Raw genomic sequence first — 25,365 nt, forward strand, 5'->3', positions numbered from 1 at the left:
GAGCAGGACGCAGGCATAATAAGAAGAAACTGTACTTGTAACTCAAACTTATTTAATAGCGGTTTCAACAGACATAGATCTCCGTGCTTCGAAAATATAAATTTTTCATCCCGCATTTTAAGTAGACTTTTTCATTGTTTTCTCACACATCAGGATCAGGTACCATTATTTAAAATTTATGCTCCTCCAATATCACCTGTAACAAAGAATTGTTAAAATTGTAGAATATAGAAATCAGTGACAAAGTAGGCTACAATAGTTAAGCTGCGTTTATACCAAAGTTTGTTATTAACAAAATGTCAATAACTTAATCGTTATATTCTATTAGATTGAACATAACTTATAATACACATGATGAATATATGTGTTTCTCAAGTTTCGTTCAATCCAATAGAATCTATAGGTTTATATCCTTTTTGAAACTTGTGAGTGATAGTGAGATTCCCCTAAAGACGTTACCAGCGTCTAGTAGAGTAGTCCAATGGTGGGGCCGCCACCTAAGAGCATCTGAACACACTCTGGGCTTTCATTCGGAGATCCCAACTCCTAGGCTCCTCCGCCTCTTCAGCCGTTGGGAATTGATCCTCTTCCGCCTTCAGAGCCGTTGACCATCGATATTTTGATGGAAAACAAAATAAAATGAAAAAAGAAGAATATTCCCAAGGTAGGGAACAGGATAGAGAAAGAAAGTAGCGCGCGACCACAGGATGACAGATTGACACCTTACCGAAGCAAGGTGCCCCCATCATCCTTTTAGCCGCGCACTGCAAGAGAATGGCACAAAGCTAAGTCAATGGAAAGGTGCCATTCTAGAAATAATAGATCCAAGCATGTCGGAGATGAAGAAGGTAATAGGACATTAGAAATGAGTTAGGAATATCATCATTAGCTGCACAACTTGAAATAAACAGATTGAACTGGAAAAACCATGTCGAACGAATGCCAGATACTAGGATACCAAAGGCTGTCATGAAATATAGACCCTACGGTAGAAGGGATTTTGGCAGACCTCTGAAAAGATGGTAGAATAAATAGTTATATCCTTTGAAACCGGAACAGGTATGTACGCCTAATCCTTGAAAGAAGAAGAAGAAGAATCTATAGGTAAGGATTACCGTAAGTTATTAGCATTTTGTTATCAACTCTGGTGTAAACCCACCTTTTGAATTAAAACTGTACTGATTTAACTTGCAATCAGAGGGTCTGATTGATTATAATTAATGTTTTACCGAGGAAGCAGATATTTACATACCAGACGTGGTTAGAATGTGTGATAAGAGTACCGGTAGTATCAAATGAATAAGTCAATTTTAGATAGCTTTAGTAGGCCCTTTTTTGTGATGACAGATCTCCTAAATTTTTCATGAAACAGCTCATGTTGGCAATAATTCTAAACCCTGATACAGTTTAGCACTATCAAAATGTACTGTTTATTGATATCATTTTATATGTGTTCTCTGTGTTCAAATAGATAAATTGATTGATTGAAATATAACTGAAATGGATATCTGAGAATTTTTCCTTGATAATCATTCACTGTCATTTCAAATTTTGAAATATTATTAATTATTTTTAAAGCTACCAATCTGTAGAGAATTGATTAATTTTAATAGGAAGATGAATTATTTGAACTGAAATAGCCAGTAAAGATAAGCAGCAGAAAAATTGACATTGCCAAATATTATCCTATTATATTAAGCGAGCAATTTCTGTATATTTATATTTTATCTGGTTATTTATGTTCAACGGATCTCGAAAACGGCTCTAACGATTTTCACGAAATTTGGAGCATAGTAGGTTTATGATATAAAAATTCGATTGCACTATAGATCTCATCCTTGGGAAAACTCGCTGAAAACGGAAAACGGAAAACGTATTAAAAGGATAATTCGTCCTTGGCTGAAACAGCTGAGACTTTCGTCGTCTGTGGATAGTAAAAAGTGAGCGAGTGATTCTGTGGAAAATCAAAATATCGCATCCCCGAAATTCATAAGCTGACGTATAGCCAGCTGTGAAATATAAACACGATCATTTTAGAGAATATTGTGTTCTGTTTATCAATAAATACAAATAACGAGCGAAGCTCGGTGACCCGATATTTTCCTATTAAATTGAGGTTGCTATCAATGACATTGCATGAACAGATTAAAAGCTACATTATTATAATCAATGACATCAAAGTATTATGCACTCAACTTTAGCTCGTTAGTGAATCGTTTATACTCTTTTACCTTCTCTTTCTTGGGCAGATTCCTCTCCAATTGCCTTCTGATCCAAGGAGTGAACAATCTGGGATCAATGGAGCTGGTATCATTTCCACCAGTTATTCGACTCACTATCAAGCCGACGAGGATCGCGGTGATAGTTCCAATGAGTGTAAAGTACATGTAGGAAAGTCGATAAATTGGAGTTACATCATTGTAGCTGAAATGAATTTACATACATTAATAACACCAAAGCGCTAGTTTAGTGAAAAAATAAAGGGGATTCAAATAGGGGGAAAGTATAAGCGTTAAAATAATGTTAAATTTGTTGAAATTATGCGAATAGTGTATTTTATTTTGTGAACGTTTACAATTATTATGAAGAAAGCTTATAGATATCTTATTTCCAAAACTTATAGAGAGCTTCAGTTGCATAAGATATCCATTACACATATACGGAGTGTCTGATAGACATGACCTCAAGGAGTGCTCTATCTAACAAATGTAGTTCTAACAAAATTGGTTCATAAGTAAAGAAATTATAGCTGTATAAAAATAGGGAGTGACTTATCAGACACTCTGTATATCTAAATACAATAATTGTAATATACATTACATAAATAGCTTGATCGTAGCTGTAGCTCCAGGATAAAATATTTCAGCTCTAATGATTCAATGTGATTCGTCATACTCATATATATATATATACTTTTCAATTATTGTTGTACATAGTGGGATTCACTTTGACCTATATCAGCATTACTCAACATATATATGTTCCCCATTCAACCAGTACTGATATTTTAAAGTGAATCTACAAATAATACAATCCCCATCTTACCCCGTTATGCTTATAGAAGGGTCGGCTGCAGTCGGCAGTGGGCCTACAGTCACATTACACCCAGAAGTTGAAATCGGTTTCACTGGATAGACCAGCCGTTTATTGGCAACAGCTGCCTGAGAGTTGAGTGATAACCATGCAACAAGAAACAGACTCGCATATCCTCCAAATAAAGCTCCCTGCAACAAGCAATTGGAAAAGTGTAGTAAACTCTGCAACAAGAAAGAGACATGTGTATCCTCCTAACAACGCCTCCTTGATCATGGAGTGTGCGATATTATAAAATAACTATGGTCTGAGTGACATTCATGTTTTAAATACAATGGAAATCATATAGGCAAATTATAGGAAACTATATATTTATAATATATTTATGCAACAAAAGCATATAAGACAAAAAAGACATAAAACTGAAAGTAGAAGCACATTATATGAGATGTCATATATAAGTCACTAGCCGTCAGGCTCGCTTCGCTCGCCATATCCGTCTAGCCAGGGGGCTCCGCCCACTGGACCCCCGACTGGATCGTCCATGAATAAGATCAGCAGGCTCGCTTCGCTCGCCTGCATTTTTTATTTTTATCATATGTTAGGACAATTCAGTCGGTGGTCCAGACTAAACGTCTGGCTAAACGGATATGGCGAGCGAAGGAAGCCTGACGGCTAGTAATATAATATTCCCAGGATTGAAGTAGCAGTGCCCAATAAATTTTTCCGCGATAAATGCATTTAAATCTTCAACTTGGTGCCAACCTAACAAAGTCAACTCAACTTAATGCCAACCTGACAAAATTATTAATTTAGTTGCCAGTTAACAACTGTTTCGAAGAGATACTCTATCTAGATTATAGTTCTAAAGTAACATATGAAATGGAAATGGAAATTATAATTAATAGATTGGGAGAAGAAGAATATACATGCTAAAAGACGAACTTTAAACCCTTAAAAACAACCCTTAGAGTTAAAATATTGCCAAAAGATTTCTTAGTGCGCCTCTAAAGGGCCAACTGAACATAACTACCAAATTTGAACGTTTTTGGTCCGGTAGATTTTTAGTTATGCGAGTGAGTGAGTGAGTGAGTCAGTCAGTCAGTCAGTGAGTGAGTGCCATTTCGCTTTTATATATATAGATTCAGAGGTAATTAAACTCTTGAACTAGAGAGTATCTGTAACTCCAAGCAGCCTTGCAAAACTTGTTGAGATAAACACAGCTGTCATCATTTAGAAATGCCCTCAGCTCATCCACAGCTCAACCAGAAGTATATATGCCAATAAAACATGAAATATTCATGGATTAGTGTAATTCATGAACATTATTTTGAATCCGATTGCTTAACTTGATATACTATTTTCAAACACTGATGACAAAATAGTTAATCGGACATTTTTAAGAAAGAAGTAAACCAAAAATCAAACTCACTTTAGAATTAGTGGATGGGAAGAGCATTCCAAGGGAAAACATCCCCAACAAAGGACCAGCTGTGATAGCTCCAAGGCTTTTTCCTGCCTGTAAACAAACAAGTAGAGCTTGAAATATTTTCAATTTAGTCGAATAAAAACCATTTACATGATCCAACAATTAGTTTCACATTACTTTTATTATCAGACGTTGTGATGATATTTTTCCTGCTTCGTTCAAATCATATCAATAAACTTCTCTATAAAAAAGCAGATTTACTATCAATTATGATTAATAAAATAAAGAGTACCGTATGCTGTGAATGGGGTTTCCAGTCAACTATGATATTATATATAGCAATTTTTATGTTGACTTTGTTCAAGTATGTTTAATGGCGAAGTCAATATAAGATCTAAGCAGTATTTTTCAGTCATATCTAAGAAGCATGGATATTTTGTATTGACACGTTATTATCATCAGTGAGTATATACCAGGTACCTTTTGCTGGAAAACCCCGCAACACGCTGATATTTACGTGCAATGATTCCAAAGTATTCGACAACTTGAATACAAAAAGTTGACCTTCTAGCCCTGGAGCTTTTTACAAAGTGCCCATAAACCACGGATTTTTGGTTTCCTTCTCGAGTTTTCTGCGATTTTCGCCAAATTGAGTCGTTGGAAAAAAATCACTCTCGTCTTTTTTTAATATAATAAAATTTTGAATAAAATAAAATAATTCCGAGCTCCCTATCTTTTTTGGATCATTAGAGTTACAATTTTTCAAAAACAAGACACATTTTTGGAAAAAACGAAATTTAGAGGAATTTCCGTTTTTAGTCTTCCGATTTTCACTATTCAAATTTATTATTCAAAATCTCTCTGGGCTGGTGCTCCACAGCCTGAGACCAGGTAGTCCATTCTTCAGATAGATTTCCAGATACAGGTGTATAATTATATATTCTTATTGGAATATTCCAAGGTAATTAGAATAACAGTATCTTGATAACTATACCTTTGTATTCTATGGAATAGCAAAGGTTTTTATATCACTATAAGATTACAAAGACAGTAGCTTTGCATTTGCATTGGAATATGCAGGCCTACCGTGATTCACGATCGATATAATAGATAAGCTGTATTATACAGTTCTATATTATGACAGCTTATCAATTATATCGATCAGCTTATCAATTATTATACAGCTTATCAATTATATCGATCGTTAATCACGGTAGGCCTGCATATTCCAATGCAAATGCAAAGCTACTTTATTTGTAATAGTGGTATAAAAACCTTTGCTATTCCATAGAATACATAGGTACTAATCAAGGTATAATGCATTCTAATTACCTTGGAATGAGGTGATATTACCTGAATAATCAAACCAAGTTTCTCAACAGCCAGAACAAGAGCAGTGCACAGGATTCCAATCAAAACGACGATCGCCTTCATGAAGCGACTTGCGTTCAGTTCGGACATGGGCTTTTTCAGCCGCGGTTTAACTAGATCCTCATAGATGACACCCGCCATCGAATTCCATCCAGTTGACATAGTGCTGCAACAACAAAAATTCCGAAACAAAATTTTAATGCTTGACCAATAAAATTTGATAACTAAGAAATAGACAATTTCAGGCCCAGTTTGTGGATTAATTATTAAATCCAATATACCATAAAACCTATAGATCTAATTGTACTATAGTGAGTTCCACGTAATAATGGCAGTGGAGAAAGATAGGAAAGATAGGAGAAAAACGTTGCAGATCCTCTGTCTTGTCAATGCCTTCTATAGACGGTAGCTGATACAGGTTTATTGATGTAATATTAACGGTTCATTCTCGTTTAAAATAATCAATTATAATTTATTAAGCAAGAAATTATATTTTTCAATAATCTAATAATGAATTTTTATAATTACGATAAAATATTTTGTTAATTAATTATTAATTCTACATTGTTAAAAGACGATCTGGCAACAGAGCAAAGCGAAAAAGAGATAACGCTTTGTTGAATGATAGACAAGGATAGCAATACCATTGCTAATCAAACACTGCCATTATAACGTGGACCTCACTATAGAAGCCGGGATCAATCATCAATCTTCAACTTATCATAATGAGAATGGTAGTCTTGAAATATTTATAAATATGGTATTGATAGTCTTGGTTGTTCAGCGATTGTTGAGTTCACGTACATTTCTCAAATTCTAAAATTTATTTTACTTTACTATTTCTTCCGTTGAGAGCTTTCAACTCATTCTTCATTCATTTTATGCCTTTTTATGTATTTCAAAGCCTTGTAATTCATTTCTTAGTTCCAATTACTGGATATATTTATTAGAATGTTAGGAATTTGATGAACAAATTCATTTTTTAACTATAAGAGAGTTTGTCAGCTCCTCCGTGCGTACAGGGAAGCTTCCCTTGCAAGAGAGTAGTATATAATATACCGGCTGATTAAAAAAGAACTTTACAACTTTGAAAATTCATATAAATCTTATTAATCAAGGTAGAGAGCTGGTTTTGGTGTTGTTTTAGAGGAAAACACTTCAAGTTTTGACTCGCGCAGTCCGCTAGTGCCTGGTCACGTCGCACAAGTGCTAGCGGCAGTTACGTCAAAGATGGCTGCCTTCACTGGACCCGAGCGAACTAGCTGTGTGTTTTGGTTTGAAAATCGGCATAGTGTAGCCTACCTTGATATGTTTATAAAATTCTTGATACCACTGAATGATGAGGATGACCGAGAACGAAATGTTTTCTTTATGCAAGATGGCGCACCACTACACTATCCGACTGACTTCCGGGATTTTCTTAATGACCGTTTTCCAAATCAGTGGATTGGCCGTAATGCATCGATTGCATGGCCCCTCGTTCCCCAGACCAAAACCGCTGTTTTTTACTTGTGGGGTTTCATAAAAGATATAGTGTATGTACCTCCTTTGCGAGCCACTCTACCTGAACTTAGAAAATGGATTTGGCTGCTGTTGAGCAAGTTACACCTGAAATGCTAGTGCGAGACTGGGATGGAAATCAACTAACGATGGTATGTCTGCAGGATAACCAATGGAATTCGCATAGAAAATCTTCAGTTTAAGGTAAAGAAACTTGAAGTGTTTTTCTTTAAAACAATACCAAAACCAGCTCTGTACCTTGTTTAATAAGATTTATATGAATTTTCAAAGTTGTAAAGTTCATTTGGAATTACCCGGTATTTTATTGCCAAAGGAATAAAATGTGTATAATATTGATAATTGTATCATTAATTATTATTATTAGTTAAGACTATTGAGTATTATTTTGTATACCTTGCTTTTGGCAATAAAGTTTATTTTTATTAATTCCACTTGAAATTTTGAGTACTTAATATTACTAAAGATGAGAAAAATTTATTGTTTATGACTCACAGGGTGGAGAGCCTTTGAGCTATTGGAGGGAACGCGCCAACTAAGCTCCCCGACAGTAAAGCTTAGTTGTCGTGAGCGCGTGAGCGTGAGCGTGAGCGTGTGTGGCCGACAACTAAGCTCCTTCGTTCTAGTAGGGAATTCACTGTAGGGGAGACTAGTTGACGGCAATGTATATTTTGCCAGGGGATTTACTGACGCCTGTGATCAAAATAGCGAGGAGACTAGTTGTCGGGGAGATAGATTGGCGGCAACCTCTATTGGAGCTCATTTTCACCGTTTGAAATGATGTTGGAAAGGACATTTTTATAGTGAAATAAGTCTGAAGTGGAATGAAAACGGCCCAGTCAATAAATAAACAATTTTCTCTTCACAGTATTTTCTTGAAATACGCCTTAGATCGGATATGTTTGCATTTTTTAAAAATAATACTTCATGAAATAATTGGTAAAACCTTAGAGCTGCACTAAAAACGCCAGCCATGAATATACCGGGTAGTCCAGGCAGCACACTGGCAACCTCCAACACGTAAAGAGGCAGCAGTTGGTCAGCTTTTCCGATTCTCTGTTGGCCAAATCAAAACATCAATTTAAACATTTAATAAACATTCAAATGTGATATAGTCTATATATATAAAAGCGAAATGGCACTCACTCACTCACTCACTCACTCACTCGCATAACTAAAAATCTACCGGACCAAAAACGTTCAAATTTGGTAGGTATGTTCAGTTGGCCCTTTAGAGGCGCACTAAGAAATCTTTTGGCGATATTTCAACTCTAAGGGTGGTTTTTAAGGGTTTAAAGTTCGTCTTTTAGCATGTATATTCTTCTCCTCCCAATCTCTTAATTATAATTGAAATTTCCATATCATATGTTACTATAGAACTATAATCTAGATAGAATACCTCTTCGAAACAGTTGTTAACTGGCAACTAAATTAATAATTTTGTCAGGTTGGCATTAAGTTGAGTTGACTTTGTTAGGTTGGCACCAAGTTGAAGATTTAAATGCATTTATCGCGGAAAAATTGATTGGGCACTGCTACTTCAATCCTGGGAATATTATATTACTAGCCGTCAGGCTCGCTTCGCTCGCCATATCCGTTTGGCCAGACGTTTCTGGACCCCCGACTGATATTGTCCTAACATATGATAAAAATGCTCAAATGAAAATGCTCAAAAGCAGGCGAGCGAAGCGAGCCGGCTGAACTCATTCTTGGACGATCCAGTCGGGGGTCCAGGGGGCGGAGCCCCCTGGCTAGACGGATATGGCGAGCGAAGCGAGCCTGACGGCTAGTAGTAAATATGATACAGTGAGACAATTTAAACTGTCAGTTTTACTTTTTGCTTATCAGTACCTTCCATTCAACCAATGGTGACAGTATGAAGTGAATCAGCTGTCAGCTGTATACAGAGTGATATAAAGTTGTATGAGAGGATTATAGTTGCCAGGGTTGAGTTGTACTAATTATTGTTCAAAAGCATTAACTCTTCAGCAATGTTAAATTCACCTTGATAGAAACAGGATCACAGTCATAGTAATGTGCGTAGATGAGTAAGCCTGTGTAGCAGCATATTGAGACAATACTTGCGATTCCCACCGCCAAAATAGCAATAGCCCTGGAACAAAACAAATTATTGATAGTTAAATTTCTGAATAAATGAAGAAGAAAAATTTTAGCAAGGAAGAATATAAATCATTATTATTATTATTATTAGACGAAAATCCAAATTAAATGCTGTAATTCTCGCCGAAGACTTCTGCTACTGCAAATATTGACAACAGGGTAAACAGCTAGATGAAAATTTGATGAGCGCTACTATTCAAAAACTTTTTGTTAGCCCGGGCATCGAACCCAGTACCTCCCAATTGCCGGTCAGGAATGCATACCCTCTTACACCAAACTGACAATCTCTGGATAGTAGCACTCATTTTATACGAAGCCATACCGGTAGCGGCCAGCCAGTCTACAGATAGAAATTACTGAGATATTGCAATTATTCAAATGCTGGTAAATTAATAATTATTATTATAAGACGAAAATCCAAATAAAATGCTGTAATTCACGCCGAAGACTTCTGCTACTGCAAATATTGACAACAGGGTAAACAGCTAGATGGAAATTCGATGAGCGCTAGGTACTAGTATTCGATACTTATCCTGTTGTCAATATTTGCAGTAGCAGAAGTCTTTGGGGTGAATTACAGCATTTTATCTGGATTCTCGTCTAATAATAATAATAATAATAATAATAATTAATTCATTATCATTTGAATAATTTCAATATCTCAGTAATTTCCATCTGAATATAAATCATTGCTTGATCCATCAACTGATCAGAGCTTGCGAAATATATGACAAAACAAAAGTGTTTGAAAGTTGATTTATCAATAAATGTAGAGGAAAAATCGCAGCAAGGGAGAATTACTTCTTCCATCAATCAATAGTTCAGACCTTACATTGTTAACTGTCTTTAGTAGAAGAAAACAAATCGAATCAAATGATTCTTTATTTTGACATCAATAGAATACAATAGAATTTAATGGAACTAACAGGCCCCCCGTTCTACGCTAAGGCAACTAAAAATTCCGTTCGGACGGTAGAATTACTGCACTATTATAACTACTTACTGTAATGACTGCGAGCTAATGCACTGCATCCATGATCCAAAAAAATATACTCGTAAGCCCCCCGGACTGGAAAACTCGCCCATGAAACATAGTACTGATTTTAAAATCCGCATATAAAAAGATCGGATTTTGAAATCCGCAACTTGTAATTTACATAGTGAATCAATGGAACTTTATAGTTTACTCCACAAGTCAGAATAAAAATTCAAGACAGACACAGCTTAGATCAAGGTACCTAGAATACATTAGCTAGACAATACAGTGTATTCTAGTTACATTGGCTTAGGTACATTAATGTATCGGCGCATAAAGAACAGACAGTCTGTGTGATAATTCCCAAAACACAAATCAGCAGTCAGCTAGATCATATTATCATAGAGAAACTATAGCTTGAGTAGATATCCTATGGTGAAGGGCGTTTATGTCGCAACTTTTACTGTTATCTCAAGTCGATTACTATCGATTACTGTAGATTTTTACTGTTTTGGCCGGGTGAGAGTGTATGAACGGCACAATATGAGAGACTACGAGCGTCAGACACCTTTTTGGGAAAGAAATTCTTGGACTATCGGCTTGAGATAACAGTAAAATTTGCGACATAAACGCCCTATACCATGGGATATCTACTCAAGCTATTGTTTCTCTATGATCATATTAAGTCACCACTAATTTTTCTCTTATACTGTTTTTATTTTTTTATTGATTTAATGATACACAATTATTTTCTAGAATGCTATCTTTTAGTTATAAATTTGATTGAATATATAAATAATTGTAAATATAAAAATGAATATAAATTTCATTGTTATCCTGTTATATCCCCAAAAAGGGCGAAGGAATGAGTCAATTTCGTTGGTCAACGAACTTGATCTGTATAATGGTTCAAGGAATGAATATGTTGATGTTGTTTTCCATGATAAAACACTATATAATAACTTTGTTATAGTTCAGACACTGTGTTACTTGTAAATATTTGAAAAAACACTTACTTTTCTTGGAGTATTGAGGAATGCATTTCACTCCTGAAGAGGAGCTTCATCAGGCTGATACGTTTTATTCTCAATAATCTTTGGAGTACTCCTCAATACTCAAAGAAAAGTAAGTGTTTTTTTTCAAATATTTACAAGTAACACAGTGTCTGAACTACAACAAAGTTGAGGAATATTTGTTGGAAATTTGAAGTTGATTGATTAAAGCAATCAAAATTAATCGTCGAACAAATACAAACAAGTAAGTAAACAAGTTTGAAGTGAAAATCTGAATAGATTTTTCTAAAAATTGAGTTGAACTGGTTTGTGATCATTTAGTTACATGTTGGCTTGGCGGAGGGTGGGCAGAGACAGACACCGTTGTACCATGGCTTGGTTCACAGAACAGGCTGCCAACCAATAGAAGTAGTTCCCCAAGATCACAGACCACACAGTGTGTCTAATGGTTGGATCCAACTCCCAGCTGCAATGTGCCAACAAGTTATTAATGCATACAAAATCATAACAAATTTATGTATCCTTTAGAAAAGTGATGTGCACAAAAATTCCCTAGTACAGCTGAAGATGTGTTGATGGTTTCTCCATCAAACTACATTATAAAGGTCTGTAATTTTAAACACAAGAGTGGATTTGTAACTAGAGGAGGCGGGCCGAGGATCAAAACAGATGGAGAGGCTATATATGAGGGAGGCCACAGAAAATTGGCTTTCCGATTTGGGGCGTAGTCATGTAGTTTTGATGACAATCTTCATTTTCTCATTTCTACAATTGGAAACGGTTTTCCTTGACGAAATTAAACATTCCTAAGTAATTCAAAATAGCTGAAACTTCACACCTTTCTCTCTTTATTTTATTATAAGTTTGATTTTCGAAATATAATTTGAACGTGGACTGCGACTACGCCCCGTTTCGGAAAGCCTTTTGAAAGTCAAATTTTTGACTCCAGCTGTTCTAGAACTCAGCTAAATCCCGAGCTCGGGAACCGGCCCTACTCCTCTATGGCTCAACTCACACTACCTCGACTCGAATCGTACGACTCCAGTCGAGGATACTCCAGTCTCTCGACATTACGAATTTTTCGCTCATTGTCACTACCTCAGTTCCATGCTACTCTATTTGCTAACCATACTTTATTAAAATTTTAAGATCTAATTCGTCACTAATTTGCATATGTAACAAATTTTATAATAATTATTATGAATATATTATCTTATCTAAAATGATAAAACATCACTTTCCTGAAACATATCTCACTTTCATTAAAAATGCACGGTACTGCGCAACTCAAGTCGAGGCTCGACCAACATGTCGAGCGAGGCCTGACTCAGTCTCACATTCGCGAGGTCACGGAGACTAGAATCGACTGGTCTGAGTGTCACCATTTGAAAACACATGCTGCGTCGAGAAGAGACTAGAGCTTGAGTCGCGTAAGTGAGAGTTGACGAGCCTTAGTTTTTGAAGAGATTTCATAGATATTTAGTGTAATCTCTCCTGAAGTTATTAAGAACAGAATTAACGAACAGATAGTAAATCTATCTGAGATTGAACAGGAAACTAGTAATATTGGTCAAGTAAATTTAATAACGTGATAAATTGTACTTGAAAAAATCGATACGACCACTGTCGACGTTTCTCTGCCAGACAACGGATGGACTGAGATCCCTGGAGCCAATGACGACGACTAGTATAGCTCCAGCCACCATCATTATGGTCTGCAGACAGTCTGTCCACACCACCGCTCGCACACCACCCTAAAAAAGAAAGAAATCAGTTGTAATATTCCCATATCCATATTCAATTACAAATTATACACAGGTGTGACTGGGAGAGAGCAGCAGGCTTGGCCCAAAACTGCTCTTTTTCAAAATTCTAGCAATGAATAAGTAATTTATGAATAATTCAAAGAATATCAAGAATATCTGCTATGGACCTAATAGATTTATAATAAGTAAAGTATAGCTATGGATTGAGAGAGTAATAAATACTACAGAGATGTCGACTAGCATCTATCTTGAATCCAAAAGCAAATTTATAAAAGCTTGACTGAAGAATCAGGATAACTTTCCTGGTTCTTTAATGGGTGACAAAGGAAACCCCCAGAGTTTTAGTATTAGTAATAGTAATTGAATTACAAACCCGATGGCTGAAGACTATTCTTTATCACATCGATACATTCTAAATATTAAACTATAAAAGACTGTTGCAACAAAAGAGTATTTTTTTCAAATCTGATAATTTTAATTTATCAGCTCCATTTTTTAGTAAAGTTGATAAAAATTTAATTTTATAATCTATTTTCAAGATATACCATTTGATTTAACTATTTATTTAATAAATGATTTAATATTATTATAAAAAATTAATTGTTTGAAAACTTACCAATGATGTGTAAAAAATGCACACTGTACAAACGAGTGGTGTTATCAGATGCAAGTTGATTCCTGAAACTAATCAAATAACAAACACATTAAAACAAATAGATTTTGAATAATGGTTCCAATATTACAATGATCTATGGTAATAGATTATATAGTCTGAAAGGAGGTACTAAGCTTATAGCTTGCACTGTTCCCCCTTCAAATTTTAATGGTAATGAAGTCCAAAATGTTAAAGGTTATCAATAAAATTAATCACAAATTGATTTGATTAATGACTTAAATATACAGTCAGTATGGCTGCGAAACCACACGTTAATCCCACAGCTAAAAATTGTCATACCAGCTATGCGCATATAAAGTGAGATGTAGGGAGCGAGCTACTATCCAACACTGTCTAGCACTGTCAAGTTGGTAGACAAGTAGGCTATCACAGAGGAGTTTAGCCTGCGTTGCAGTGGAGCCACCCACTGTAATCCCAGACTTCACAGCTGCAGTTCCGGTGTGTAGTACGTGGACCGGTTAAGGCCAGGACGTATACTCTAACTCGTCTACAAGCTTGGAGGTCCTCAGTTGAATACGTCTACGGGATTGGCACTTGCACGTTCACCGAGCAGACGCTCAACACGCAAGCGTTTCGGAAACAGAGATTCACTGCATACAGAAATGCACTGTCTACAGAAATTATAAAACTAGAAAACTATTACATGAATTTATTAAATTGAGGGTTAAGTGGGAGCGAGGGCCAACTGCGCTTTATCGCACTCCAAGGAAAAATCTGTAGGTGGTAACTAAAAAGTGGTTAAGTCACAAAATGTCGATTTTGACTTTTCTACATGTTCTTATTCAGAAAAATTTGCTCTTTTTTGTATAAAAGATCTAAGTCTATGTAGTAGCCTATTGTTTAAGAGTTATTCTCATGGTAAAATGGATACATCTCAGAAAAAATCATTCTTATTTGATATAAATGATACAAGTCAACTCAAAACCTCTAAAAGGTGGAATTAAATCTAATAGGTATTGGTAAAAATGATACAAGTCAACTTATAACTTTCAAGAAAAAAATAGAGATTGATATTAATGATACAAATCAACTTATCCTCTTCAAGACTCAGCAATAGGGTATTGCTATAAATGATACAAGTCAACTCAAATCAAGATCAAAAAAGGTCAAGTCATAAAATACTTTGATACAAAGGGTTTTAAGTCGTAGGCCTACACATTTTTGTTAACACCTGTATAAAAAATGTCAATATGTGAGAAACCATTATTGGACACAGTAAACATGTGAATAAATATGTAGAGCAACGATTAGCGTTCTAATACTTTCAATAATGATTCATAAATTTTCATACAGAATTTTTTGAACTTTGTTTTTGCTCTCCTGAAAAATCATGAAAACTGACTCAACACCTTTATATTTATTAGTACAGAAATAAGGGCAGCAATCAATCAATTGATTAAAAATTATGAGTTAAATAAAACAGGTATGAAATTTTTGCTGTATTATACACCCAAAATCAATGGTTTTTCAGCTATATTGTGTTTTACAGCATATTTTGGAAATAACTTGACCAATAAAGTTTGAAAAAGAGCGATAAAGTAGTCATTCTCTTTGTTTCCAAATAGAATAGGAATATATTGAATAATTAATTAACTATGTTGTAGTGTATACACTGTGAATCTTTGTAAATACGTGTATTTAAAAAACATTTATTTTCCATGATGAAATGAGAAATGCATTATACTTCTGAGGAGGAGCTAGGTATTTCTAGTATTTAAAAACACTTATTTTCCATGATGAAATGAGAAATGCGTTATACTTCTGAGGAGGAGCTTCATCAGCCTCAGACTCGTTACATCCTAAAAAGTAAGTGTTTTTTTATATTCACAAAGATACACATAGTGTCCATACTGCAACATATAGTTGATATAATATGGGGTAGTGTTTCGTCATGGGAAACAACATAAATAATTGATTAAACTATTTAAGATGATGGAGAAAAGGGCTGCTCACCTTGACTCAAGGCCAGAGCAGGCACGTACATCACAATTGGAATGTAAAGCATCTGGAAAGATCACAAATGAAAATTATAAATCTCACGTGGAATCTTCAAAATAATATCAACTGGTAAATATTTTTAACTTTTAAACCCTTAGGCTCAACTCACACTTACGCGACTCAGGTCGAGAAGAGACTCGACTCTAGTCGAGAGCATCTGTTTTCAAATGGTGACGTCGCGGAGACTAGAATTGACTGGTCTGAGTGTCACCATTTGAGTGTCGCCTTAATCATTGTTACGCAATTAAATATCAATTTGAGACTATCTATTGCATGCGATATGTTCTTTTCCATTATTTATGATTGAAAAAATAAACCACTTTTTTTAAACAAACTTTTTTTGTGAAATGTGAAAGCAATAAGCAATAATGAATATATGCATTATAACATGTTCATGGAATTCTTGATACACATAGCCTTCTTTATAATATGAATAAACTAACGTATTAGATATTATGATAAATGAGTCATGGGTGGTAGATATTTCAATAATTTATTTGATCCTGATTTACTCACCATTTTAAGAAGGAAGAGACATGAGCCAAAAAGTCGTACACTTGAATTGAAGCGTAGACTCAAATACTGAAAAATCAAGAAGGTGCTCTGATAATTTGTTTATTTATTCAATGATACACAAATAATAATCATATAATATATTATTGCTACTGATTCTATATTAGTATCCTCTGTATAAATAATAGAGATTTGCAGAATGAACGTCCAGTTTTGTTTTGATGATTAGTTTGAAATAGAATAGCCAGAATAGCCTACTGAAATTAATTGAAGAAAAACAAATAAAATTGAAATCAGGCCATTTCGCGCTTGCAGGAATTAGCTACCTCAATCACGTGAACGAGTATGTGAGCGACGTTTTCCTTACAGTAGATAATTACTTTTAAATTTCTACGGGCTTCTGATATCCAGGAACGTGTTGTAAAACTTTGAAAAGGTCGAGTATTTTTTTCTAAAAAAATTTGTGAGTAATCTCAGCCTGAAAATTATTTACAACTGGTCGAAACGTCGTCACTACTGGATTCAAATATTACTAGTGGAAAAGAATGGATACATAACACATCAAAAAATTGTTCACTGGATGATGATAATAATATACAGAGTGTTCTGAAAAAAGGTGTACATAAGCCAGGGGGTGATTCCTCACATCAAGAGAAACTTAACAGATTTTATCAATTTTTCATGCGTTTTGTATGTAACTGGCAGAAACCCGCGCTCCGCAAGGATCTGTTTTAAAAGTTGACAAACTGAAAACTTGACGTAATGAAATTTTGAAGAATTGAGAATAGGCCTATAACCATCCTTGGTTAATTAAGAATCTATATGCAAAATTTCAAGTTAATTAGTCCAGTAGTTCAGACGTGATGATGCGTCAAACATAATTTTCCTATCCCGTACGTGTATAAGCCAACTCTTTACTTTATTATAGACATAGTTAACGACTGCAAGAGATAGGACTGAGAAACAGAATAGTGGTAAAACTATGATAGCGCCAGAAGTGTCTCAAACAAAATAGTAGGTACTACATGCATTTTTTGAAAGTGATTTGAAAACAAAAATATGTTAAAACAACAGAACTGAAAGTTGTCAACCTTATCATTCTTCCTAGATTTAGAGAGGCTTTTGTTTGAGCCTAATGTAAATCTATATAAAAATGAATGTCTGTTTGTGTGTTCGTTTGTTTGTTCCCTATAGACTTGAAAACTACTTGACATAACGGCATCAAACTTTGGGAATATTTTGTGTGAATATTGCGGATGGTTTATGAATGAAAATTCTAAAACGGGGGCTAATAATAAATATTTATTAATCCATTTTACAGACCTATGTTTACGAAATTTTCGGCCGAGCGGCTACCGAAGAACGGAAAGATAATCATGATTCAAGATCATATTGTGATACCGGTAATATGATTTAGCATCTAAAGTTACCAGCTGTAATAAACACGTCACCCTGTGATAAATTGTGTAGCCTACTGGTATTAAAACGGTAGTTTGGAGTTGAACCTATCTATTTTTTTTAATTCAACACTTTACTGATAGATATTACTACCAATTGATTGAGAAGAATGTGTTTTCGGAATAATAAATGCTGCATGACTAAGCACATAGGAAGTCCGTATTGACATGTAAATGAAAATATTGATTGTCAGATAAATTTCATGACCCACCAAATAAAGTCAAGTGTGATATGAGATACATTAACTTTTTGGCGGTACGAAGTTCGCCGGGTAAGCTAGTTGTAAATAAAGCTTTATTATTGATGATAAACGCTGAAAAAAGACAGGCTCAATCACCAGGAATACTATAAATTCTATGAGGGACCAGTAAGCCATTAATTTTGAGTAGTTCAATCACTTCTATTATGGACACTGGATACATTATGGACAATCAATACATATGAAATTTATTAGCTACAGAATAAAAAACTTTTGATTGCAGTGACCCCAACTACTACAATATGAATAACTATTGGGATCAAATATAAGGAATTACTCACATCTCTCATCAACTCGTACTTTTTATTCACAAAATATTAACAAAAAATATATATAAGTTAAATTGAATGAACTCACGGTTTAGTAGTACTCAAGTTTTTATTTTTCTGGCCGTGCTACAAATAAATGTAAGTATATGTTTGATATTTTGTTTTTGTAATCTTGTTGTGTATTAAGAAAGTTTCAATGTGATTTTTTTAAGGCAATAAAATTTGAATTTGAAAAAAAATTATCAACAAACTCCTAACCAAAGAAAATCTCTGTGCTCTGCTCTAATTGGAATGTATGAGACTCCATATACAGCTGATAGAATGCGCAAACCGAACTGGCCAAGCATACAACAATGGAACACACACGTGGCACTCGCGCTTTCGATTAACACAAAATTAATTCGATAAGCTGATTGATAAGATTATTTTAAGCTTTCCAATGTTACAACATATGTTAGAATATCATGTGTCAATTATCTCAGTTCCATATGGCGTTCACCTTGCCATGTTCATAACCTTACTTAATAGGATTCTTTTTCATCCTTTGAAATCCTTAGAGGCAAAATATCTCAAAACCCGTTCTTAGTGCGCGTCTAGCATGTTTGAAAAATATTATTTGTGCAAAGTTTCAAGTCTGTAGGCCAATTAGTTTGAGCTGTAGTGTGATTTTACATCAAAATTTTCGAAAAATGCCCTCTCCTCAACTCCCCTGTGCTCCTGATCGGAATTTTTCTGCATAGATCTAATTTTCTTTCGTAGCTGAACAAAAAAGTTCCTCATGACTTTGCTGTGCAATAAGCGGTTAAAAAGTACAAACTTTTTGGGGGGCCCCAGCTCCCTCAGGGGGGCAAATTTCTGTAAATCCTTTCTTAGTGGATGTTTTGAGGCTACCATAAACAATTGTGCAAAATTTCAAGTTTTTAGGCTCAGTAGTTTGAAGTGTGGTGTGATTTCAGTCTGTCGGGGCTTAGCCTTTTATAGATTAAAGAATAGAAAAAGAATGAGGATTCTTTTTTCAAGGTTGCGTTTGTCTATTATTCTACTTATTCTATTATTCTACTTATTCTACATCTTTCTCTTCAAAATCTAATTTTCTAGAAGTTCTGTGAGAAAATATTTTGTGTTTATTGTACATTTAACATAGTAAATCTGCGTCAAACCTTAAAGGAACTACTGGTTCTCGGGACCAAGTTTCGCGTATTTCGTCACATATCTTAAAAATTACTGTAGCTAACGGTCTGGGAACGGTAATATTCAATTTCTCAGTTCATTTTACATAAGGTACGCTGAATTTAACATCTTATTAATTAACAGCCAACAAATACCCGTAGGGCAGGGGAACTGAAATTCAGACGAAATCTTTCACCTGGTATAACTTGGTAACCAAGCATTTTCGGACCTATGTCAATTAGTACTTTTTTCTTCTTTTGATGTGAGGAATCACCCCCTGGCTTATGGGCAACTTTTTTCAGAACATTCTGTTTATAACTTAATATGACAATAAATTGCTGGAAAAAATTAAAACGCACCTCATAGGAAGATGTGATGTTGAGACTGTAGAATACTGGGAGGTAAATATAAGCCATGGTCAGGCTGACGAATGCGTCGGAAATCATAAGCAGCCAATATTGTGTGCCATATGTGTAGATTTCGGCCGGAATACCAAGCAGTGATATGCCCGATACGTAACTGAAACAAAAACACATTTTCACCAAACAAATAATTTACAGAAAAATAAAAAAAATAGTCGTCAAATAATTAATTAATTTCAAGCGTAAAGGCAACAAGTGCCCTGGATAAGTGATGGAAATGGTACGGTAATTATTAAGTGAATGGCGATCACTTGATAAACTGATTGATTGACATGATTAGGAGCCCATGAATTACAAAAGTATCTCACACAAATCAAAAAACTTCAAGTTTTTGAAAGCCATGCAACGAATGAGAAAAGATAAAGATAAAAGCAGAGTAAAGAAAAAATCTCTTAAGCCGCTTGATCAAAGAAAGAGAAATGAGAAACAATCAACTACAAAAGTGATAGTTCGGAATCAAAAACATATTTTTTGATAGCAAAAAATGAAACTATAAATATTTATTTTCATTCATGAGATTGAGTAAATTGTATTTGTAGAATATTTTCTGGAAAATTGAAGAGTTATGAATAATGAATTTATTGCCAAATACGAGAAATATTTTTACAAACAAAATAATCATTAAATTATAATAATTTTTGGCGTGACTGGAAAAAGAAGCCTTGAGCTCCAGCCACGAGTTCTAAAAATAAGAAATACATTTTTTAATCTAATAACAACAGTACAAATGATACAATTCTGTATCATTACAATTAAAGAGTTGATTTGCGATTAAGGATGCTATTAAAGGGGAATAATATTATTAATTGTTAGGAGGCTATATTAACCTAATAATAAAAATAAATTAACAATCGTACTTTCTAAAACTATATACTAGGAAATACAGAACCATATTTAACTATGGAACTCATTCGAACGTGTTTGATAATTTTTCAAGTTTCTACAATGATATTCAATTCAAAAACATTCCGACCCTCCTTACTACACTGTCAACATTCCTTATAGATAACAACAAAGCTTTCAATTCATCCAATGCTGACTGTTTTAAGTGAAACTCAAGTGATGTACTCACCTCGCAATCAGAGACATTGATACCGGAAACACCCCCATACTGCGTCCGCCAACCAGATATTCGGCGGTTGAATTCTGCTTCCGTTTTGTGAAGAAAGCAAAGTAGACTCCAACCAGAGTCGAAGCAAACAGCATGAAGGCAAACACCGAGTAGTCCAGCCAGGTGAACCCCGCCATTTTCGATACTTTTCAACTGAAATTTTTTCTGAATTATGTCTGGAATTTCAATTGCAAGAGAAACATTAAATATGCAAAGCAAACATCAGTTAGAGTTGTTTTGAGTTCAGAAATATATTATGAGAAATTATATTGATAGATAAATAGATATTACATCCATTCAACACAGCATTCACTTACACAAGCACACAGTTAAACATCGTCAAATTAAAAATACAGTCCACTGAATTTATGATCTATACAATATTCTACTATATGAGCTATATTCTACCTTAACCTTAAGCTAATTCTACCTAATGAGCTATCGGTTGGCCTGGGTTTCATGCTAGTTAGAATTATTCAGAACATGAATAACACAGTAACAATATAATCACATCGAATCATAGTATTGTATCTACTTGAAACTATAGCTGGGTTTATACCAAAGTTATTAACAAAATGTTAATAACTTAATCCTTATAGATTCTATTAGATTGAATGGAGCTTGAAAAACACATATGTTCATCATATTTATGATTAGTTATGTTCAATCTAATAGAATCTATAAGGATTAAGTTATTAACATTTTGTTATCAACTTTGGTGTAAACGCAGCTTAAGATTGTACTTTATAGCAGTCTTTGTTTATCAGAAATGTATAATTGAAAAAGCAATGCAGACCTAGGCAGATGCAGTATAAATGCAGATTTAACTCAAGTAGGTAGCCTACCGTAGATTTAATCCAGTAATCGTAGTGTAATCCAATGTAGAAAATTATCCTTCCACTACATAATACAGTTTTATTGGTTTAAAAACAACTACATGTTAATCTAATATAGAAAAATTTCCATCTGCTACACAAATATAATTTTATTGACTGAAATGTACAATGTTAACAATGCTGCTTCAGCTTTGACGGAACTTTGAAAATAAATTGATTGGCAGGTGTTCCTTCCAGAGATTGACGTTTAAGATAAAAAAAACGTATGAAACCCATGTATATCGGTACAAATTCGACAAGGAAAAAATATTGTAACTATGATAACTAACATGAAAACCATGTAGCATGTAGCAATTTGGCATGTAGAATAAGAAATTTTAATCAATTATTTGGAAAACTTGCAAGAATTCCTCATTAGACCTATCTCAATATTTCTATTAAATACCACAGTATGGATAATTTTCATTTCAATCTAATGAAATCCTAGCCTCTAAAAAATCTCGAAGAAAATTTGCCATAATGAACTGGAAGTTATAGCTAATTGCTTATCGAATTGAAAGATGATTCTTTCGTCATACTCACAGAAAAATTTATTCAGCATCATGTTGTAGGCATACACGTTATGAAACGCTGCATTAGCACTGAGACTACTAATAACTTCTATTGAAACTGTTTACTCATCTTTGCTCTATTTCTAGTGAAAAGCTTACTCAATCGACAAAATTATATAAGTAAAATATTATTCAATAGTGTAATAATTTTATCAAAAATATTATATATTGTAACCTCTTTGTCTGTGAAAATTTGTTACCCATTTATACTTTGTTCTTTTATGTATGAAGATTTAATAAGTTATTCTTTCAATTTTAAATTCATGAGAAGAAATTTGAAATCATAGATTAGTTTTTCAAATGTTGCGTGTTTTTCGACAAGCTAAAGTTCCCTTCTACACACAGACCTGTAGTCTTGTAGGGGGGTTTCCTTATTGTACTGTAACTCTAATTTTTTGTATGTAACATTCTAGGAAATAAATTCATTTGATTTGATATAAATATACGCATCAATGTATATTTTACAGATAATGTTTTGTCATGAAGCACATTTAGGCCTATGCTAATAATAAATTAAAAATAAATTAGATTAGTCAATCTTACTTGATCAGAGTTGTATCCAAGATAATCTTAGAGAGTTGCAGCGACAAAACACAATATTAATTAATCGAACGAAAATCTAAATGAGTTCAACATTTAGTTACTCAATTATTCAGTATTAGGTACACACATTTCAGGAAAGTACCCGTACCACAGGCTAAGCCCAAAACGGTTCCAATTCTAATTTATACGACAGTCCAAATTTAATATATACAACATAAACATCCAAATAACATCATCTTAAATCTAAAAATCGTATTCTATCAGCATTGATTCGATTCAAATGTCCCGTCCCGTTCCTTCCATCGTGCCACAGTATCAATTGAATCTTTTTTATTATTATTTAAAGTCTCTGTCCTGTAGGTCCCTCATACTGACAAATTTTGATTCCAATCTTACTAGTGTAAAGAGTTTTATCCGAAGTGATATTAGAAAACGTTACATACCAAACACAATTTTCTTTTTCAATTTCTATTGAGTGTAGCCCCTTATGCTACCTAATAATCAAGAAAGTGATAGGATAATTTTATCTGATGTTATCTTACTTGTTCAGGGCTGTTTTAATATCCAGATTACTGTCAGAGAATGGCAAAAGATTGGTGATGCATCCGAAGAAGACTGACCGACATGCATATTATGACCATTGTTCAATCATTGCGAAAAGATAGGGGGCGGTCAAGTGGTTCTGATTCATTTTAACCGGTCAGCAATGGTTAATAGGGAAGCCGTTGGTGCTATTCATGAGGAATTATGACAGTATAGAGTAGCTCACAATCTGCAGCTCGCATACAAATTAGTCGCACTATATAAAAATGCCTTCATAGCTAAGCGCGTATCCTGAAGCAATTTTGTTCCCATTTACCCATTCCCTTATATTGGTTCTCAAGATCATTTCGTTTTCGAATCTGTTCAGTTTTATTGTAGTTTTTCATTATATGTTCTGCCGAGCACTGTAACTAAATGATGGAAACAAGAATAATTAATATAGAAAGCTAGATACCAGAATCTTTTTCTAGACTAATATTAACCTAATTTATAAAATAGAATTAAAGTACCCTTTGATATTAATTTAAAAAAATGGAATAAATGTTTATTTCCCAAAAAAACTAAAACTACTGCATCAATAACTACAGTAAATATTAGATGATAGTTTACAATTACATATGGTTAGTTTCGGAAATTTCTTATAATGTCTTCTACATGTTTAGTGTTCTCTGTGAGGAATAAATGTACCTTCTCCACTATGGCGTACCATGTTCCAGAGTAGGGTTTTTTTTGTGTGCGGATTAGTAATTGATAAGTGTTAAGTCATTAGGTGCTTAGTTGAAAATATGAGCTATTGTTTAATTCAATAAAATAATAGAATAAAAATTATAGCAACTAGTTTCAGTGTTCACACCATCGATCGTCAGGTTTATAAATAGAAGAAAGTAGTCCTGAATACATACATTTTAACAACCTACAGTCAATTGGGGTAACTTTGTACCACTTTTACGAATTTTTACATCAGCATAAGGACCAATTATTCATTAATTACTTTCATTGTAATGTTTCTGGAAGCAAAATATATCTACTCATTGAAGCCACTTTTAACCACAATAGAGCAATATTACTTTATTAATTTCACTCAAAGTAGTGATACAAAGTTATACTTGCATTTGAGGGTTACTTTGTACCAAGGCATGGATTTTATTTATATATAGATATATTTAATTATTTCAATTGCTTGGAAACGAAAAGAGACAGTTTAATAATTGATGCATGAGTGTAATGAATGGTTATTAGTAAAAAACAAAGAATAAAGTGAGTATTACAAATAATAACACCTGCTTGCCATTTGAAATTGAAAATGATGACTGTTTGGAATAGCACGTTCAGCTAGATGTAAATTCGTCTTCAGACGACAAATGGGAAGATTCAAGATTTTGAGCATAGATCAGGAAGCTGTTAGAAGGTATGAGGAGTGCCATAAATAAGTAGATGAATGGAGGACTTTCATGTAGTATTTAATATAAGAGATTTTCTCGTTTTCACCGAGGTGGTACAAAGTTACCCCAAGTGACTATCTAAATTTAAAATTGTTCTATCTTGATTTGTACCTTTAACATGAATGATTTATTTATGTTTGGTACTCACCCAATATTGCACAATATTTTGTCCACCACTCAACCAGTGCAGTTGAATTTTTTCCACAGTGGTACAGTAAATAATGAACCATTTGAATACTCTAAAAAAATTGATAAATGAATTATCAAATAAGTCTGGAAATTTAATT

The 25,365-nt window shown here is 34.0% G+C and overlaps 1 protein-coding gene across 5 annotated transcripts; it reads right to left on the bottom strand.

The window, feature by feature from the left end:
- Positions 1 to 34: 34 nt before the first annotated feature.
- Positions 35 to 25,365, bottom strand: LOC111045732 (sodium-coupled monocarboxylate transporter 2). Of its 5 annotated transcripts, none has more exons than XM_039429974.1 (15): positions 23,636 to 23,720; positions 21,065 to 21,256; positions 19,930 to 20,089; positions 16,418 to 16,483; positions 15,857 to 15,908; positions 13,844 to 13,911; positions 13,064 to 13,215; positions 11,787 to 11,927; positions 9,356 to 9,464; positions 8,298 to 8,407; positions 5,816 to 5,999; positions 4,466 to 4,552; positions 3,046 to 3,224; positions 2,232 to 2,424; positions 35 to 196 (listed from the first exon to the last, which is right to left on the bottom strand). In XM_039429974.1, exons 2-15 carry the CDS (start codon positions 21,238 to 21,240, stop codon positions 170 to 172), a joined length of 1,704 nt encoding a protein of 567 aa, XP_039285908.1. In that variant the 5' UTR covers positions 21,241 to 21,256; positions 23,636 to 23,720; the 3' UTR covers positions 35 to 169. The 5 variants fall into 5 exon arrangements, with proteins under 5 accessions (XP_039285908.1, XP_039285925.1, XP_039285919.1 ...); XM_039429991.1 differs by lacking the exon at positions 23,636 to 23,720 and adding an exon at positions 25,227 to 25,365 and having other exon boundaries at positions 109 to 196; XM_039429985.1 differs by lacking the exon at positions 23,636 to 23,720 and adding an exon at positions 25,227 to 25,364 and having other exon boundaries at positions 109 to 196; positions 21,065 to 21,279.

Source organism: Nilaparvata lugens, chromosome 1, assembly GCF_014356525.2.
Source record: "Nilaparvata lugens isolate BPH chromosome 1, ASM1435652v1, whole genome shotgun sequence".
NCBI lineage: Eukaryota > Metazoa > Arthropoda > Insecta > Hemiptera > Delphacidae > Nilaparvata > Nilaparvata lugens.